The 20,545-nt window shown below is 39.7% G+C and overlaps 1 protein-coding gene and 1 long non-coding RNA gene across 19 annotated transcripts in view; one reads left to right on the top strand and one right to left on the bottom strand.

Annotated features, from left to right (window-relative positions):
- The window catches only part of mapta (microtubule-associated protein tau a), a 66,068-nt gene that overhangs the window by 29,178 nt on the left and 16,345 nt on the right, over positions 1-20,545 (bottom strand). For 5 of the 18 annotated variants that reach the window (XM_041815063.1, XM_041815071.1, XM_041815068.1 and 2 more), the window contains exons 1-6: positions 15,851-15,952; positions 15,621-15,765; positions 8,943-9,035; positions 8,152-8,235; positions 5,673-5,696; positions 5,105-5,128 (exon numbers count right to left, since the gene is read on the bottom strand). In XM_041815063.1, coding sequence (XP_041670997.1) covers positions 5,105-5,128; positions 5,673-5,696; positions 8,152-8,235; positions 8,943-9,035; positions 15,621-15,747 — 352 coding nt within the window. In that variant the 5' untranslated portion in view covers positions 15,748-15,765; positions 15,851-15,952. Of the gene's footprint in view, positions 1-5,104; positions 5,129-5,672; positions 5,697-8,151; positions 8,236-8,942; positions 9,036-15,620; positions 15,766-15,850; positions 15,953-20,545 lie in introns of those variants that run through there. The other 13 variants (XM_041815066.1, XM_041815080.1, XM_041815082.1 and 10 more) reach the window with 9 other exon arrangements.
- LOC121527997 overlaps positions 1-20,545 on the top strand; it is a 55,912-nt gene that overhangs the window by 23,206 nt on the left and 12,161 nt on the right. The gene's annotated exons all lie outside the window — the stretch shown is intronic.

The following is a 20,545-nucleotide window of genomic DNA, read 5'->3' as shown; positions in this document are numbered from 1 at the left end:
ATGTCGGAAATGTTCCTACTGCCATGTTCATTCAAAATATCCTCTGACGGGGAATCAAAGACGGAGTGAGACAGACTTTGGGTGCGAATGGGATTTTTTGTTTCCGGGCTGATTTTTCTGTTTTCAGCGTCACTGCAGGACTTTAAAGTCGCCCTGTTTGCAGTCACTCCATCTTTTGTTTGCTCTCCCTGATCTCCAATAGAAGTCAGATCTTCCAAGGCTGCGGTACGCATTAAAGACATCCCTGACAGAGTGTTCATTTCACTCAGGCACTCAGAGGCGTCAAGGCTGATTGCCCTGTGGTCCACAGCTCCGCCCCGCTCAGGGCTCCTCCTACTGGGCGATATGTCCCGTCTAATCTCTGCAGCCCCAAAGCCGAGGTCTTCAGAGGCCCATAAAGAGTCACTTAGCCTCTTCCCGCTCTCTCCAGCCGCCTCGTTTCCTATGTTCAGGGAGCCGGAAGCTCTCATGAAGTCGGCACGCTCAGCAGAAGCTCCGTCTTCAACCACAAACGCAAACTCACTGCCGACTCCAGAACCAGGCTTTGCTAATTTGTTTGGAAAGCAGATTAATGATGACATTTACAGCACTTGTTTCCATCTCCCCATTGAAAGAAAAAAAATAAAAGAAGTGAACACAACTGGGATATTGATGTCCATGAGGAAAATAAAAGTCTACTGTGATTCATAAAACAGGAAAAAACACCCAAAACAAAACTCACAAGAAGTGAGGATGCAAAACCAGGAACAGAGACAATCAGTGGTGGAACAAAGTTCACATGAAATGAAAATGAGATGGAAATGGACAGTAATGCATCACACTGGGTTGACAGACAACAGATGATGCATTCCAGTGAATCAGACCACAAAAATATGTATTTTATCATAAATAAAGTGATTAAAATATGGTAGAAAGTTCCTGTACTCTATGTAACTGTAAAATAATCCACCCACCCAAAACAAATTACAACATTTAGCATTTTAGGAAAACTGTTACAGAGCTATAGAAGGTGAATGGAGTCTGGGATGTGAATCTTAAAGAAGCTTTAAGATATGTAAAAAAATGTACCGTTAAATCAGGGTATAAGTTGCACTGATAAAAATGCTGTGTCCACAATGTGCAGCAGTAGCTACAGTAAATTTGCTAGCCACTGATGAAGTAGTTGATAATAGTGTAGTCTGGACCCACAATTGAGGAGTCTTTCCAATCAAACCAGCATTTCACAAGGTTTTTTACTTAACCTGATCCCACATAATGTGTGATGGTTGCAGCTGCATTTGTGGTCATCTCTGCATCATATATACCGAAAGACCGGTTGCACCAGTAAAAAGTATGCAGCCCACTTTTTCTGGTGAAAAAATATGTGGTAAAAGTGTCTTATACACCAGATTTTACGGTAACTGAATGGATGGATGTTGAAAAGATATTACAAACAGATGCACTGAACAATTAAATTCAGCATTGACAAGCTAAGAGTAAAAATACACTATATGGACAAAAGTATAAGGCCACACCTGTTAATTATTAAATTAAGCTGTTTCAGTCAGACCTGTTCTCACAGGTGTATCAAAGCAAAAATCTAGCAAAACCATGCAGTCTCCATTTGTGATACAAACTGATCATTCTGCAGCAGTCTATGACTTCTAGCGTGCTACTGTGATGGATGCTGCCTTTGCAATAAGACTGTTTGTGAAATTTCATCCCTGCTGGATATTCCACAGTCAGCTTCAAGTGACATTATTCTTAAGTGGAAGTGTTTAGGAACAACAGAAACTCTGCTAAGACCACGTAAAATCACAGCACAGGGCCACTGAATGCTAAGGCACATGGTATGCAAGTCACTAATGCTCTGCTGATTCCATAGCTGAAGAGTTCTAAACCTCCATTGGCATTACTGTAGCACAAAAACGTAAGCACCCATTCATGGAATGGGTATCTGTGGCTGAACAGCCGCATGCAAGCCTCAAATCACCAAGTCCAATGCCAAGTGTCAGATGGAGTGGGATAAAGCTCACTGACACTTGACTGTGGAGCAGTGGAAACATGTTATGTGGAATGACAAATCCACTTGTCAGATATGTGAGTCTGGATTTGGCGGATGCTGGGAGAAGGTTACCTGTCTGACGCAACTGTGCCAGCTGTGACGTTTGGTGGAGGAGGGATAATGGTATGGGGCTTAATTTCAGGATTAGGGCTACACCCCTAATGTCCATCGAAGGCCAATCTTAATGCTTCAGCACACCAAGACATTTTGGACAATGCTGTGCTTCCAACTTTATGACTGTGCCCCAGTACACAAAGCAAGGACTACACTGCTTTCCACATTATTAAGCAAATTACATTTTTCTCTTATTTTCCTTAATATTAATGCAAATGACAGTCAGAGTATTTTTCAAATCATCAGCCGTTAGAGCAGAATTCAAATGTTTTTGAACAAACTTCATAATGATAACCATTATTTTTTTAAGAAATAAAAACCTCAAAATGCACTCTTCCGCATTATTAAGCATGACAGAGTTTTAAAACATTTTATAGGTTGTAAAGAACTGACTTTTTTAATTTACAGCATTAGGAAGTCATATTTACTGAAATCAAAGGCTGTTTCAATCAAAAACATCTTAACAAGCATAGGTCCATGTTAACATAGGAGCCCTTCTTTGATATTACCTTCACAATTCTTGCATCCATTGAACTTGTGAGTTTTTGGAGAGTTTCTACTTGAATTTCTTTGCAGGATGTCAGAATATCCTCCCAGAGCTGCTGTTTTGATGTGAACTGCCTCCCACCCTCATAGATCTTTAGCTTGAGGATGCTCCAAAGGTTCTCAATAGGGTTGAGGTCAGGGGAGGATGGGGGCCACACCATGAGTTTCTCTCCTTTTATGCCCATAGCAGCCAATGACACAGAGGGATTCTTTGCAGCATGAGATGGTGTATTGTCATGCATGAAGAAAATTTTGCTAAAGAAGGAACTGCTCTTCTTTTTTTTAACCATGGAAGAAAGTGGTCTGTCAGAAACTCCGTATACTTTGCCGAGGTCATTTTTACACCTTCAGGGACCCTAAAGGGGCCTACCAGCTCTCTCCTCATGAATCCATCCCAAAACAGGACTCCGCCCCCTCCTTGCTGGCGTCACAGCCTTGTTGGGACATGGTGGCCATCCACCAACCATCCACTACTCCTTCATCTGGACCATCCAGGGTTGCACGGCACTCATCAGTCAACAAGACTGTTTGAAAATGAGTCTTCATGTATTTCTGGGCCCACTGCAACCGTTTCTGCTTGTGATCATTGGTTAGGGGGGGCGGAATAGTAGGTTTATACATGACTGCAAGCCTCTGGAGGTTGGTGGGACTCCAGAGGCACCAGCAGCTTCAAATACCTGTTTGCTGCTTTGTAATGGCATTTTAGCATCTGCTCTCTTAATCTGATGAATTTGTCCGTCTGAAACCTTCCTCATTATGCCTTTATCTGCAAGAACCCATCTGTGCTCTGAATCAGAGACAAATTCCTTCACAGTACAATGATCACAATTAATTTTTCATGAAATATCTAATGTTTTCATTCCTTGTCCAAGGCATTACACTATTTGACACTTTTCGGCAGCAGAGAGATCCTTTTTCTTTCCCATATTGCTTGAAGCCTGTGGCCTGCTTAATAATGTGGAACATGTAGAAAAGTGCATTTTGAGGTATTTATTTAAAAAAAAAAAAAAGTTTATCGTTATGAAGTTTGTTAAAAAACATTTAAATTATGCTCTAACAGCTGATGACTTGAAAAATACTCTGTCATTTGCATTAATATTTAGGAAAATAAGAGAAAAATGTCATTTGCTTAATAATGTGGAAAGCGGTGTATAAAGACGTGATAGGATGAGTTCAGTGTCAAAGAACTTGACTGGCCTGCACAGAGCCTGACCTCAACCCCGTTGAGCACCTTTGGGATGAACTGGAGCAGAGATTGTGAGCCAGGCTTTCTTATCTGACCTCAAAAATGCTCTACAGAATGAATGTGCATGAAGGCCCAGAGAAACACTCCAAAATCTTGTGGAAAGCCTTCCAAGAAGAGTGGAGGCTGTTAGAGCTGCAAATAGGTGCCAACTCCATATTATAGTACACAGATTTGAATACAGTGTCATTACAGTCCCTGTTGGTGGAATGATCAGGTGTCCACATACTTTTGTCCATATGGTGTATGTCAGCCAGTTTGCAAATACGTTGATTAGTTTGAAAACCATTTATCATTCTTCATATTAGGGCTGAACGATATATTGTTTCCCAGTTGTGACTACAGTGTTGCTATGAGTAGTAGTCACATCATAGGAGACCAGATGCATCTCTCTGCCTTTACTAACAAAGTTGTCTGATATCCCCATCAGTAGTAGAGGTTGTGCATGCAGAGTCTGCTTCCTGTCTAAAAAATGTTCAGTCTACAGGTGACGCTGCTGCATGACGCTTGAGGCAGATTCACGATTATATGGAGCCAATCATAAGTGAGTGTATTCCCGCTATCAGCAGCAGCTTGTCTGGTGCTCAAAAATGCTGTGGCTGTATATACAGCCACATGGATGTGCACATAGTGAGCTTTCATTGAATTAGAAGTTACAGACACAGGTCTGATCATGAAGTATGCTGAAAATAATATATCGCTCAGCCTTTTTTCATTTGTTATTGCTGTTTATGGTTTGTTTCATTGCTTCCAAGTGCCCAAAAATTCTTCGTATGTTGGCTTTAAAAAAAAGACTGACATTTTCCTGATCTGATTAAAAGTTAATAAAACAGAGAAAAAATAGGAAATAAAAATACAGATTTTTTTTAGGCAATTTTAAACTTGTTGGTTCTTTATACATAACTAAACTGCACTGCTTATTGATCATTCATAAATTGAGCTAATAGGCAGTTTAGTTTATTTGATTCTTTAAAGTCTCGTCATTCTACGGTGGAAGTCTGGAGAAATGTATGACTAATTTGTCAATATATGACGTGAAAAGAGCTGACTGTTCCATCTCCTCTGGGCTCTACCTGAAGTCTTAACTGCTTTCATATCTGTGCCCTGCGGTAAATAAATACAGTCTGAGTGCGATCAATAAGACATAAAGAGCCTACCTGTTGGAGCTGCTCCTCCTGCTGCTGGTGGAACATGGAGAGACAGATGGAGAAGACATTAGAACATGAGCAGTAATGACTTTCTGTCATTTAGGACTGATTAATTCACTCACTCACTGCAAAGAAATCAATACAGAGCCCACATAAAGCACGTCTTCAATTAATGCGAAAAGCCCAAAGCAAACATCTGTTAAGTCTATCTGTCCAAAACACCAGCAGGGAGTGGATGCAAACACACACAGGGATCCACATCATCTTTCATGTCAGTCCGTCTGTGCAGCACCACACCTAAGCTGGCGCTCGCTGTGGTACTGCTCAGCTGTTTTTAACATTATTCTGATGTTTCCCTCTCTGGGAGCGGTGCATCTGTTTTATACATCACAGGAGTCGTAAATCTTCCTGCGGTTTGGCCATCCTGAAATAGCCAGGATGTAGCCAGATTTTTGTTTTTAAAAAAAGGACATTTGAGTCTGTTTATGATCATTTTGCGTTTGTAAAACATAGGAGTATTAAACGTCAAAGCCAAGCATGAAAAGAAAAGAAAGAAGCCAAAAAACTCATCCAATACCCCCACTCTTTTCCAAGAATGATGCTGAAAGAAAAGGCAGTAAGCTTGGTTTAAAATTAAGGCAAACACAAGAGCAGATTTTATCATAAGAAATGAAAGGTTTACACTTAGACTTAACCCAGCAAATTAGAAAACAAGATCACTACCACTCTCATGTCTACATGCTTAAAAAAAAATAGCCATTTAGCTTTTATAAGGACTGGAAGCAGAGGGATATAGTCAAATGCTTTTAAATGAACTCACTGTATTAATAATTCTTATTCAACCTATGAACTGGGGAAGCACTGCTTCACAGTTGGCATTGATCCAGATGGATCACAGATCAGCTGTGCTCCAATCTTCCACTCGCTGGCACACAAAGGATTTCAAAGTGGCAGGGGCATCTTCCAGTTCATTTCCAGTTCAGTATCAAACTCACACTTCGCCAGACATAAATACGAGAAGCTTAGCAGTTAGCGTGTAGTACGAACAGTGCGGTATGACCTTTTTCGGTAATAAATGGAAATAAAGTGGTTCGTAGGCTGTTGAGGCTGTTACGTATACCGAAGTGAAAAGAGGCCACACATCAAAACACGATATTAATCTGTGGATAGCTCGTCGCTAATGTTAGCCATGCTGTACAGAGTATATCCGGCTTACGTTACACCTGCTAACACAAGGACTCTATGATGAATTTTACTGTTTTCTAAGTATTTTCTTCTTTAGATTAGTCAGTTAAACACGGTTTAAATGAGGAAATCGATGCCTAGGACCATCCTTAGTATTGACTGTTAATAATGGGGGGTTTTTTAATCAGGATTTTACTTATTATGTGCAAATCTAATCTAGGGCAATGGTTCTCAACTGGTCTAGACTCAGGACCCACCCAACATCTTTGATGACAAATCGTGGCCCAAATCTCCAAATATTTTGAACAATGCACGTTTAGTAAATAAAAATGTTGCACTAAAGATCTTGGATGGAACAAAATTTATGACAGGAACAAGAGACAGGACAAAACCGACATATTTTACACCCCTATTTCCTCATGATTACGTGTAAATTTTAGCAAATTTTCCAGATATCTTGAGAAATTACTTCATGATCATGGTAAAACCTGCTCTTTTAGTGCCAGAAAGGGAGTTAAATTGGTTAAAATATATTGATAAGACATTTAAGTTGACCCATTATCACAATAAAACTGAGTAAAATGTCTGGTATGGTTGCATTGTCCTCATAGCCTTTTGCTACCATTTTTTCCAGTCCCACATTTGCGACCCATTGAAAACTGTTCTGCGACCCACCAGTGGAGGACCACTGATCTAGAGAACCTCAGTGCAGACCCCCTGAGATCTTTGGTGCCTCTCAAAGTGATCCTGGACCCCAGGTTGGGAACTAATGCATTAAGCAAAGCTACAAGGGCCACTAGTGGCGGCGTGGCTGCACTTTTAGTTTAGATGGAGGATTTGACCAGGTGCTCTCTGCTGCTAGTGCTCTAGCACTAGCAGCAGCTCTAGTGTGCTAGAGCTAGTGCTCTAGCACACTACTTGGGTGTAAACAAAGCACACTGAACAGATGGCATGGATAGAATCTTTTTGCAACAGTGCAGTTTGCCAGTGTTTAGATATAGAAAATTCAGATCAAGTTGTATGAGGTTATGTACCTGGAAGGATTGAAGGCCTGCAGTGCTGTATTAGCCACACTTTTCAAACCAGCTTTACCTGCTGTGATCCCATGTTAAATAAGTCATGCTAAATTTACCTGACCATTTTCTTAACCTCAGTCTGGTCAACTAAATGCAATCCACATTTACATTACACCAGATTGGATTTTTTTAGCCCAGGTCCATTCCTAATAAGACTTTCTAAAATAAGCTGCTGTAAAAAGTGTTTGGTTAAGTCAGTATGCATATGCTTGGATGTAAACAAGATAAAAAAAAGCCTAATTATCAGCCAGAATAAAGCCTGATTAAATCTAACATTCTATTTAAAAAAAGAGGTACAAAAAAAGTAAGCACATGCCAGTCTTGTGCGTGCTGTTACACAAATTAAAAAACAAAGAAAAATGGTGGGCAATAGACCTGGCTGGTTGTATAACAATTGTAATTGGTGGTTGGCCCACCCATGTAACACTGCACTCTTGTTATTCCATCAGTACTGGTATGACTGGATTTTTACAATCAGTGCATCCCCAGTATAAGTTGTATAAGAGTGCGGGCTATGATTTTATGGAGGATTTTCGTTAGAAGCTGGTTTCAGCAAAGATTTGAATAATCTCATAAAATCAAGAATTTCCAGCTTTAGATGTTACAAGATACACTCTGTAATCTAAGCTGCTGGTTTTATTGCTCTATATTCATGGCTCAGACATGTGAGAGGTATTGATCTTCTCTGTTCATGGTAAAAAATGCACATTCTCCAACAAAATTATTCTAGGAAAACAAGCAACAAAGCAAAAGCAGCTGAAAGACATTAGAAGAGCTCAAAGACCGGAGGCATACCAAGCTGCCCCTCATCTTCACATGTGGCGCTCTCTACTCCTGAGAGCTCAGCCTCAACCTTTGCTGTCTCTGCAGACGTGTCCACTGTGGGGTAGATTCATGTAAGCCAGTCAGGAAACAAATATCTCTGCACCTTTAATCAAACCCTAATCTGACAGACGTTAACTCAGGTTAACTCAGCCAACTGGGCTCTGAAACAACACCCCCTGACCTCGCGTTAGCTGCTGCGGGTCAGCTGTGGTATTTCTCATGTTCACACTCCAGAGCTGTTGAACAGATCAAGGGGGCTTTTCAACCTGATGACACAACTTTCCAGTCGGCTCTGGAGCTGCTGTCAGCCCCAGACTTTATGATCAAAGAGTGTTTGACCCAGAGCCCAGCGGAGCTTCTGTGGCGAAATCTCATAGACATAGAGATGTTGTTGTCAATGTTAGTGCTGATTCTGCATGTTCACTGCATAATAGGCTCTTATTTTATTATGTAGTGACAAAACACAGCTGCTGTGCATGTGCCTCAGTTCACGAGCAGGCTTTAAAATCAATCAAACGAGCAGATTTGAAGCAAATATGTCAGAGATGGAAGGCTGGGAATGATAAAAAACTGCAAGGAAGAAAAAAACAACAAATTAGATGAAAAATTCTAAAGTTAATACTGCTGAAAAAAGTAAAGTTATTCACAACAGAAGAGAAATTAAGCAATAATCTCCTCAAAAAACTGAAAATGTGGAAAAAAATAAGGGTTAAGTATTAAGCGTTTTAGCTTCACGACATGATTCGTGCAGGCGGGCGTACCGGGTTGCACCGTGTCGTCACCTTGGCTCCTCTCTGCCTGAGAGAGCTCAGACACAGATTTCACTCCGTTCTCAGTGAGAGCTGCTTCAGTCTCTGTGAATCAAAGGTAAACTGGAGGTCAGGCTTCAGCGTTATTGTTACAGGAGCAAACTTTAGTCTGGAACAAGCAGAGGCACGGTGTTTGAGCTGTGAAATCAGGTTAAAATAATCAGTGTTATACAGCAAATAGGACAGTAAATAAGACAAACTGACAAAGAACAAACCGTTTAAACCTATTAAGAGAGATTTAAGGATAGAACAGAGACAACAAATTTAAACATGCTTAACTCTGAAAATCCAAACATCCTTTTAGGGAGAAAAAGCATCAGAAAAAACACAACTTATGACAATCATTCCTAACTTAAAGATGATAAATCAACATCAGACAATGGATGGTACATTTAGAAACTGAACAGTCACCTTTAGAGGGTATGGTTAAATGCAGACAGGAGCTTTCCTTAAACAATGTAGCACAGTGAAAAACTTAACAACAACTGTTCCACAACCAGGCTCAGGTGAGCTGAATTTTATTATTTCCTGCTAATCTTACTCAGGAAATTGCAACGACAAAATTGCTTCGAGCTAATTGAAAACGTAGACGGTGCTCAAAAAATGTCCAAGAATTGTCGGATTTATACCCTGTAATTCTGGGAATCTATGTGTTTTCAGGGCTTTTTGCATGACAGTGAGAGAGGTGGTAACAAAAAAAAACTGTCAGTACATTTACATGCACAGTTAGGCTGAGTTATAGCGCTATTGGGATACTAGCTGGACCATTGTCCTCATCCCGATACACAAACAGCAGCAGACAATCAATGTATTGACAGAGGCATGTCCACCTCAGAGTCCCCTTTCAGTCAGTCGTGGACTTCCTTGCTAGCAAGTTAGCCTTTAGTAACTGGTTGTCTGTTGAACAGTGAAAACATAGGCAAACTTTACAGCTCTGTACACACTTCTAGCACAAATGCAAGCTATCCGAACACTTCATGGTAATGTCCCAAGGCAGATGACAACAAACTTCTGCAGTGCTACACGTATGCTCATCGGCTTCCTGTGACCGCTTTCTGCTAGTGGCCTGCTGCTCTTGTGTGCTGCTTCTTCTGTCTGTCTGCTCCTGCAGGTTACAGGTGGGTGATACTCTAGCTGTTTCTCGAAGCCAAGGAAGGATCCTCAAACGGCCGTTTTTGAAGGATTTTACGTCATTGACTGCAGTCGGAGGACTGTTGTAATCTCGAGGATCCTCGAAATCACAGTTTTCCTTCACTTGAAAAAACTAAATAGCGTAATATCAGGAGAAAGCCAGGTTGTAGCGCGGTCATTACACTTTTAAATGTCCTGTTTCCACCGTAAATATGTTGTACTCCTTATTTCAAATCACCAATTAAAGCTGGACGGGTAAAAGAAGCACCATATAATGTAATGTTATTATATAATTATATTGTATGATTATATTAAATGATCAATATGATTATATGATCATAGTATTATATATATTATGATTATATGATGATGTGATTGCTCATTAGACAGCACTGAGTAAAACTTGTGAAAGGAGGACTCTGGCCTCACCTCCAAGGGTCCTGACTCGGGAGACGAACAGCTTCTGCCTCACCCAGGTGAACCTGGCCTGGTCTCAGGGGTATCAGATCTGCCGTTCTCTCTGCATGTCAGTTCAGCTCCGCTCAGCTGAGCTTTGCACCTTTTGCTCTCAGCTCTTTAACATCTCGGTGCTTCTTGTAGCACTATGATTTCATTTAGTTCCTGATTTCATTGCTTTTTTGAAACCATATCACTTTTAGTTAAAACTGAGACAGATTGTGACTGCTGGAAAAAGCACATCATGGAAACTGTGGAGTATCTGTCATGTTTGGACCTGATTACATGCAAAAGTAAATTGGTTAGTTGTGTGTTCATGTGATTTCAAGAAATTTGAATCAGTACAATTTCAGTCAGACTGACATAGAAAAATAGTGTAGAGGTCCAGGTTTAGACAGACTAACACAACGAATCTACTTTTCTAACTGCATGTAAATGTTCTGAGTACAGCTGTTTGCTAGAAGGCTAAAAAGAGTTAAAAGTCACTGTCAAGAGCTCCAGATTTAACTGATTTTTTCCTGACAACTCCCTCTAACATTGCTTTCACTTATCGTTTAATTTTTAATTTAAAAATCTCATCTAAATTCACTGAATCATTTAAAACCTGTAGAACATTGTGCTAAGTTTAAACACCATCCTGTTGCTGACTTATGTGTCTTTTTAACAGCCAAAGGCTCCACCAGATGGTAGCCAACTGTGTGAGTTTACTGTTGGATACCGAGTAGGTCGTGTAGGAGGTAGTTTTGGGAGAAATTGTGGTGAAAAAGAAACAGGTGAAAGCTTTACAGTTTGCTAAAAAATCACTATAAAACTGTAAAAGCTGAGCTGATCTGATTACTCCCTTTTACACTGCTTTAAATTTTCATTTGATTTCTTATAAATCTAAAAATATTAAATACATCTGCTTCAACATTTCTACATGTAGAGAAAGAACGTTTGAATTCAGTTAAATTGTAGATCATGCATCTGATACCAGGCTCCCTAATCCTGACATAACCACAACAATATTTATCCATAATCGCCACAGTTGTCACAGTCATTTCTAAAAGCTAAGCACACAACTCATAACTATGACCACTACACTCTAAAACCAACACTGACTACTCCATTGTATCTGCTACTGAAAACACATCAAGGAGATACTCACTTTGTATGTGACTGCGGAATAATATGCTGTTTTTCTTTGCTGATGGGTCTGACTCTGTCTGCTGCTTCCTGTCTGAGCAGGGGATGATGGGAAGTGGAAATGGGGAGAAGGACTGCACTAAAGAAGGCTGTAAACTGGGGAAAGCTAGGCTACGCACTAATTGGCCATATGGTTTGATCGGGACGAAAAGGAAGAAACTGAATCTGATTATTAACCACAAGCTAAACAATCCATCTAGACTCATTTATTTTACAAACTCCGCAGCTGACAAACAAGACCTTCTCTTGACTTTTATTTACTGTTTTCACATTAATAACCCTTTCAGATGTCGTCTGTGCAGCCTGATTGTTGATGGCTTGAATTGAATGCCTACAGTGACAGAGGATGGAGATGGGGCTCGTTCTGACCCAGATGTCTGGATTACAGAGCACAGTACAGCTGCAGGCGGACACTGAGGCCTGTCAGGCATGTCTTGTATCTATTATGTAAAGAGGGATTAAAACAAAGCACAGCAGAATCTGCGGGGCTCGACCTCAGCCCCGAATCTACACGGAAACCCAGAGACATTGAGGGGATTGTGCACGGAAACATTAATAGTCCCCTTTGGGATGTTTTTAGAGCATGATCTGAGATGTAAATATGGAACCAAACAGATGGATTGCTTTGAGGCAACTTTTAACCCTCAGTCTCCAAATTTACCCACAAGTTAGCTGGGTGCAGTGTGTGCCTTAACATTTAATACATGTTATATAACACAATAAAACCAGTTTTATAATTAAACTATAAAAGTTTATCAAGGAAATCTGAACCACTGCAGATAATTTGTCTACATAATGACCTTTTGTTTGAAAATATTTGTTACAGGTGAGACACTTACCTGTTCATTTACCAGCAACTATTTTGAATGCTGCACATGGTAAGATTTACCCCCAGCTAATGCATCAGGATACACTGAGAAGACCTAAATGTAGTGTTATCCTGTAAAATACATTAAATCATGTGCTGCTTAGAAATTAGGTAATCATTTTAGTGTGTATTTCCATTGCACTTACTTTTTTTTTTTTTTTTTTTAAGACTTATTTTGGGGCCTTTTCATGCCTTAGATAGAGGAAAGACAGTGGATAGACTCAGAAACAGGGAACAGAGTGGGGAGAGACGTGCGGTGCAGGGCCACAGGCCGGATTCAAACCCAGGCAGCCTGCGTACATGGGTAGCGCCTCAAACCACTTGACCATCTGCGCCCGCACTTAATAACTTTTAACGCTATAGTTGCACTTTAAATCATCTTTTATACTAGGCCTGTCATCATTTGTGTTATTTGAGATGTTTTATTTTCGTATATTTATTTTTTTTTACATTTTAAACACATGATTTGGTCCTTTTTAAGACCTGTTGGAACATAGCTTGGTCGCAGCGGGATACTACTCCCTGTAGCCTCTTCCTGCTGTCACAGTGACATAATGTAACATGATAGACATAATCATCATTTCACTTTAATCTCAATAGAGTTGAGTGGACAAGTCAAAAGTCATCTGCACCTTGTAAAATCACACATTTTACCTTTTTGTTCTTCACTTGAAATATTTATTTTTTCAGTAGGTAAGTTAATGTTAATGCTATCATTTGCCAAGAACGTTCTTATTTTCTTATAAAAGCATTTTATTAGAAATAAATTTTATTAAAAAAAATGTTCCTGAACAGGATGTTAAGTACCCTTAGCTTAAGACAGAATAAATTACTTAATGAAAATGTAACAAAATAAATGTTCTCATTCTCAACTGAGTTATTTGCACAAGCATCCCAACTAGAGATGTACCATATTGGAATTTTTGCTGATATCCATTGTGTAAGAAATGATGATGAAAAAAGGAAGACTTTAGCTGAAGTTGGTCTGTTGGTCCAGCCTAAAACTCTATCTGATTTTTCATACCACCAGTTTATTAGGCACATACAAGCAGATTTTATAGCCAAAATAATGGTTGGAAATAGGGAAGTTCTGATAACATTTTTTCCTTCCTGATACGATTCTGATACCAAGGTGTGGGGTATCGGCCGATACCGAGAACTGATCTGATACCTGTGAGAGCTCTCTGGACTGACTGTGCATGGCGTGATTACAGAACAGTCTGCTATTGGCTGACACATCCTCACAGAGGGTAACAATATGGCGGTTAGCATTCAAGCTAGCAGTAATAAATTATAGTAATTTGACCAAATGGAAAAATATACGACCAATATCAGGTTTATTGGTGTGGATTTAATCATTAAAGTCCCCAAAAGTCACACAAGTTCCAGGCTCACTGAAAATTTCCACAGAATTCAAAGGCATCAATAGCGTCAATGGGAAGGCACAACAGCTAGCTTCATGAGGAAAAACAAGTAAGAGGCAGCGATTTATAGTTCAAAAGTTATTTATCTTTTGATAAACTGTGTCACTTCTTGTCTCGTAAGACAGCGCCAGTCTGGAAGATGTTTTAATGATGACATTCAAAGAAAAACTGTCACACAGCCACCTTTCATGCTGCTGCAGTGGGTCCTTTGGTTCTTCTTCAGTGTGCTTAAAATGGTACCCCGTGCATGCAATGCTTTCTGGCAGCGGTTTATAGTGCCAACATTTAGCATGGCTAGACAAAGCAAAATATAAAGCTAAACCAAAAAATACTGATATCGGAATCAGAATAACCCCAGTTGTAAATATCTGTGAAATATTCGTATCTGCCAATATTGATAATTCACTTTTTTAGCTATTATCTGCTGTTACTGATATACCAAGAATGTCTAACTACACATAAACTCTGGAAAAGTGTCAACGCTGTCACATTAAACAGGGATCGCTGGACATCAGTGAGTCATTTTGTACATGCACTCTTGCATATTTCTTAATGTATAACAGTATTAAGTAGTGTATTTGACAGAATAAGCACTGTCACACTCTCCTAGCTCTAGGTCATGGTTTCAGCTTACACCGGTGTTGCAGAGTAGCTCTTAATTGAATAATAAACATAAACATCAAGATCACAAAATACATCTATCTGACTTTGATTCCTAAATTGAGAAATTGCTAAGAGTTGCTAAACAATGAGAATTATTCTATTTTTAATATGTGATTTAAATGTCATTCAGCATCATTTGACAGCCCTATTTTAGATATTTGCCCCGTTATGCTGTAAATATGAGAAACACTCTTTGTTTGCTTAGTTATTATTACAATGTCAACCCTATCCCAGTGGCCTACAACAACATATTAAGTATGTAAATGCTTTCTATTTTAGCCTCAGTTGGTATATACTTTTGGATTTATTATTAGAGAAACTAATTGATTATGTCACACATCTTAATGTGATCCAGTTATTTATAGAGCTATTTCTCATCTGCAGTGCCTGGGCAGGGTATCAAAAACTATTTTGTTTTCATCCTGTGATACCAGTTTCATTATTTTACATTGCATTTCTGCTCCTACAGACAGCTATATTTGGCTTTTTTTTCACAAATTATTCTTAGACATGGTAAATAAAAGAGATTGATAGTATTAAAGCAGTTCGTCTTAGGTTTTTATGTGTTTATGTAGCTCTTGTCAATATCAGTGAGTAAATATTGGAAGCACAAACAGCCCATGCTTATTGTTTGGAGACAAAGATATTACATAACATGTATTTTTAACAGCTCACTGCCTGGGAACTCATCTCTATTGTCTTATCAAAGTGCTGCAGAGCATGAATCTCTGTGTTAGGTCTGGTCAGGACATTGGAGCTGATCGATGGCGTAATCATAAGGAGATAATGAGAGTGATGTCATCAGGATTACGTCACCTTGACGACCATTGAGCTGCATTCATTGAGCACATTAGCAGAAGAAGCATGTCTTTGTTTACTGCGCTGCTTTGTCTCATGTCTGACCTTTCATGTGTCCCAACTGGACGCCGTTCTCCTGGTGGTGCTGGTCGTTGATGGTCATGTTGGCTAAGGTGGAGCTCATGGTGTCTCCAGAGCTGTAGCTGTTGGAGGCGTTGCTCATGTAGTCCATTGCCAGTCGCAGGTCAGGCTGCAAAAGTTGGAGAAATGAAGATCAGGATATGAAGAAGGAGGGTTTAAGGATTAAAAATAATGACTGTGCACTTCATGGACACCTCGTCTTCCGGCCTGCAGAATCCAGTCCGTCACCGTGAAATGTAAACAGACACTGTGTCTGTGAAAAGCAGTTATTTATACTTCCTGACGTGGGGTCGCTGCTTCATGTTACAGCCTGACTGATAAAAATAGTCCCCCCTGCACATGTGCATGTCGTCCTTGATGAGATAAGTTTACTTCCTAAACAACCTCCTCTGAACAAGTGCAGCACTTCTGTTTCATGTACCGACAAAGTACAACAATGGATACCTCTGCTAAAGTGAAAGTAACCAATCACTGCAAAAATGTGATGGCATGTGGAAGTCAAAAACAGAAAGTAAAACTTAGATAATAGTTTGTGGGGGAAATCTGCTGCTCAAATAGGCTCCTGTCATTCAAATAAATAAGCCATGTCATAGAGCCACTCATCACTGCTGGTTACTTTCTATTTATACTGTTAAAAACATATTTCGATGATGGTCGAAGGTCAGACCTTGCTGACATCACTGCCTGCCTCCACAGAAAAACCCCTCTGTTATTTGTTATTAAAAGGACAGATGAGCCTCAGGTGAGGTGGAGACAGCATGATAAACAATGAAAGAGCAGAATCAAAACAGGATTGGAGCTGCCCTAATGTCAGCAATGTGTCTGATCTCCTCTTTCTTGTTTGACTCTCAGCAGACTGTGCAGATTGTATTTCACTTTGTCTGCTCCGTCAGCATAGACGTGCAACATCTCTAATAAACACTAGAGCCGCCGCAATGATTTCTCATCTGTTGCATGTTGTTGATACATTCTATTTCTTTGTGATCTTAAATTGTCCCTCTGCACACTTCCACCACCAGTGCACAGTTTCAGCTGGTACACAGGGATTTAGAAAATTTAAATGTCTAGCTGGGACATGCAGGGCCTCTTCCTGATTTCTGATTTTTTTGTCAGATTTGTCTTAAATGTTTTAGATACATATAGGCTATATTTATTAGGAAAAGGCAAAGCTGAGTTCGATTTCACTAGCCACACCCACGCCTTATTACTCCCAGACCTGTTGAATCCAGAAATCCCTTAAATGGAACCTGTCTGATAAAGTGAAGGAGGCCAAAAGATCTCAAAAAGCAACACATCATGGCGCCATCGAAAGAGATTCAAGAGCAAGTGAGAAACTAAGCCATTGGCATCTCTGTCTGAAAAAGGATTACAAAGTCATTTCTAAGGCTTTGAGACTCCGGTGAACCACCGTGAGAGCCATTGTCCACAAATGGAGAAAACTTGGAACAATGATGAACCTTCCCAGGAGTGTTAGGTCTACCAAAATTACTGTAAAACACATCGAACACTCATCAGGAGGTCTAAAGACCTGCAGGCCTCACTGACTCAGTTATGGTCAGAGTTCATGATTCAAAAATAAGAAAGAGACTGGGAAAAAACAGTGTCCAAGGGAGGGTTCCAACACCACTGCTGTCACAGCATTTCATCAAAGGACAATCAGACCAACAGTCAAACATGGTGGTGGTACTGTGATGGTCTGGGGCTGCTTTGCTGCTTCAGGACCTGGACCACTTGCCGTGATTGATGAAACCATGAATTCTGTTCTCTACAAGAAGATCCTGAAGGGGAATGTCCGGCCATCAGTTCATGACCTCAAGCTCAAGCACACTTGGGTTATGCTTTAGGATAAGATCTGAAACACACCAGCAAGTCCACCTCTGAACGGTTTAAAATATGAAGGTTTAGGAGTTGAATCTGACTGAGATGCTGTGGCATGACCTTAAACAGGCTGCTCTACTGGGCAACCCTCCAATGTGACTGAATTTAAACAACTCTGCAAAGCAGAGTGGGATAAAATCCCCTCCAAAGCAATATGAAAGACTCACTGAAAGGTATCACCAATGCTTGTTAGTAGTTGTTTCTTCCAAGGTTGGCACAACTAGTTAAAGGTTTAGGGGGCAGTGACTTTTTCACATAGGACCAGGTAGGTCCTTGATGAATAAGATCAACATTGAAAATACTCCACTGTATTTACTCAGGTTATCTTTGTCTAGTATTTGAATTTGTTCGATGATCAGAAACATTTTTGTGTCACAAATATGCAAAAACTAAGACATCTGGGAGGGACAAATACTTCTTCACAGCACTGGAACTTTTGTTTATTTAATCAGAAGAATAAAAATCAAGCCGGTTATGCTACATCTCATTGATCTGGTAAAATAGCAGCGCCCCTTTCCGGGTGCATAAACCCCAACGACACAACAACTTCATTTATGTGATTCCTGCCAGACTACTTACAGTACTGGCATGGTGCTTGGCATTTCCCAAGAAAGCAAAGAAAATAAATGCAAAGATATTCCTTCTGGAGTAAATTAAATTTTTATCATCTTTTCTTCTTGTGCTGTACAGGAGCTTTGGTTAAAAATAATTACATCTTTATTGGCGCCAGCCTCAAATAAGGGCTGGACCATTTCATTGACTGAAGTAAATTAAAACCCCAGGCCATAAAATGACTTTTTATGGTATGTTTAACAGCCACTCTGGGACTAATATGTGGAAAATACATTTTAAATAGTCTTTAAAGTGTTTATAGAAAAAACTGTTTCACATTTGACTCAAGAACAATTAAGTATTGTTATATGTGACACAGTAAAATTTGCACTAAAGGAGAGTGTATCTATGCATGGACTTTGTAACTTTTGTGGATAAGACAAACTGTCTAAACGACACTTTATTTTGAAGAAAATCAGCCTTATACTCCAATGTGCTGCTTTGACCAGAGAGATGTGAATGCGTTAAATCTCACAGAAAGAGGATTACATATCAGATTAAAGCCGAGCCTCCGGTTACATCAGCAGTTTTCAGTTTGAATCAGATATATACTGGCCTGTCACACAATCACTGCCCATCATAAAAACACACACTCACTCACACACATGTTGTTACAAGGCGAGGCTTATGGTGTAATCAGCGTTGGATCCAAACTGCTCTTTCCGTGTTTGTATGTTTCTGCAGATTTGCAGCTTCTGATGTTTATTTTCAGCCTCCTGCCCACTTTGGCTCAAAAACATGACCCGATTTAATCTCCCTGAGGTTCAATTTAAAGCCTGCAGAGACCCAGAGACAGTTCAGAGGACTAAATGATCATCTGTCAATACCAGAGAGATCAATCAGAATTAATAATACCTAATATATAAATGTTTGGACACCCCATGAGCTAAGATAACCCTGTAGCACTCTAGATTAAACTTTAAGGTATTTGACTTTTATTTTCCTTTTTTTTTTTTGCAGTTCTTTTGATACTTCAGCTGGATGTTGCAGCCAATACTCTTTTACTTTTACATACAGGACTTTTACTCGACAACAGAGTATCTGTAAATGGTTGAACTACTAAAGGATTCTAGTATTTCCCCTCCTCCTTCTCCAGCAGCGATGTGATGGCACTTGATGTAATTGTCTCTTTACAGCCAGCAACGCCTAAACTGTTTCCATGGATACTCCACCCTAACTGTTGCCGTGGTTACTCAACCCAATAAAACCCTCTCTACAGGCACACTTGGCTCGGCTATGTGACCTTCCTTCAGTGTACGTCCTATTATCTGACCTTGGATGTTTAAACTACATTCCACAAGCTGCAAAGACTGCATGAATGGGACAGAGTGGGGACAAAATCAGGACTGACATGCACAATAAAGAGACAAAAAGAGAACAAGAAAGGCTCTTTCTGGGACCATGTGCATCTGATTTTTATATTTGCATTATTTATCTTTTTCTTCTGCTAAAAATAGGACCACAGCTGACACTGAATCAGTCCAGTATAATCATAAAATGACACTTTAGATTAAAGTATGGACCATTTTTGTGTTTGTGCACAGTGATGGGCAGAGCCTAGCTGGTGCAGAAAGTTGGCCCGAGTTTTAATCATTCTTTCTGTGCATAGTCTATAAATCATTTAACAGCATTTACAGCAGCCCACTTTTATTTTAATAAGTGTTCTTGACAAAAAAGTCTTATCCTGCTTTTTGATAGTTAAACTGTTTAGAATCAGCCTAGCACCTGCAAAATGTGTTATGATAAATATCCCCATACTTCATATTGATAGAATAGAGGCATTAAATTTGCCAGAAATCATCACATTTTCACATTTATGGCCAAATAGCACATTCATCTGTTATGTTGCAATTATTAGATCCTATTGATGTCTCCGCTTAAAGTTTGATGAATCGTTTTCTACTTTGCCAAAGAGGATAAAATCCTGCATCCTAGATACATCTATTTGGAGCAAAATGAGTGTTAATCCACCACTGAAAGTAGTCCCAGGTGAATGTTTTACTTTACCTTTTTGTGAAGCTTTTAGTAAAACCTTTTCTATACATCTACAATCTCCAGAAAGAGGCCTTAGTGCATCCCTGCAATTAGACTGAATTTAATTTTACCCCTTTTAACCTTAAATTAGTCAATTTCTGGCAGTTTCTGCCTTGTTTTTCTTTTCCAATCAGCAGTAGGTCAGGCATCCTGCCCAACAAAGCAAGGTTCAGTAAACACAGAGGCAGCTGTTAGTAGCGATTGACTCAACTCAATCTGCTGTTTTAAGCATTAATATTTCTTTAAATTCACTTACAACAACCTGGTCTCCCTCATCGATCTCTTCCACTCTTGCGGCTAATTTTTTAGCCTTGTCTTTGGCTATTTGTCTGGCGCTAGTGCAGGAACACAACGTCCCCATTCTC

Source organism: Cheilinus undulatus, linkage group 20 (genome assembly GCF_018320785.1).
Source record: "Cheilinus undulatus linkage group 20, ASM1832078v1, whole genome shotgun sequence".
In the NCBI taxonomy this organism is placed as follows: Eukaryota; Metazoa; Chordata; class Actinopteri; order Labriformes; family Labridae; genus Cheilinus; species Cheilinus undulatus.
The sequence above is the reverse complement of the archived record's forward strand: the minus strand, read 5'-3'. Positions and strand labels throughout refer to the sequence as shown.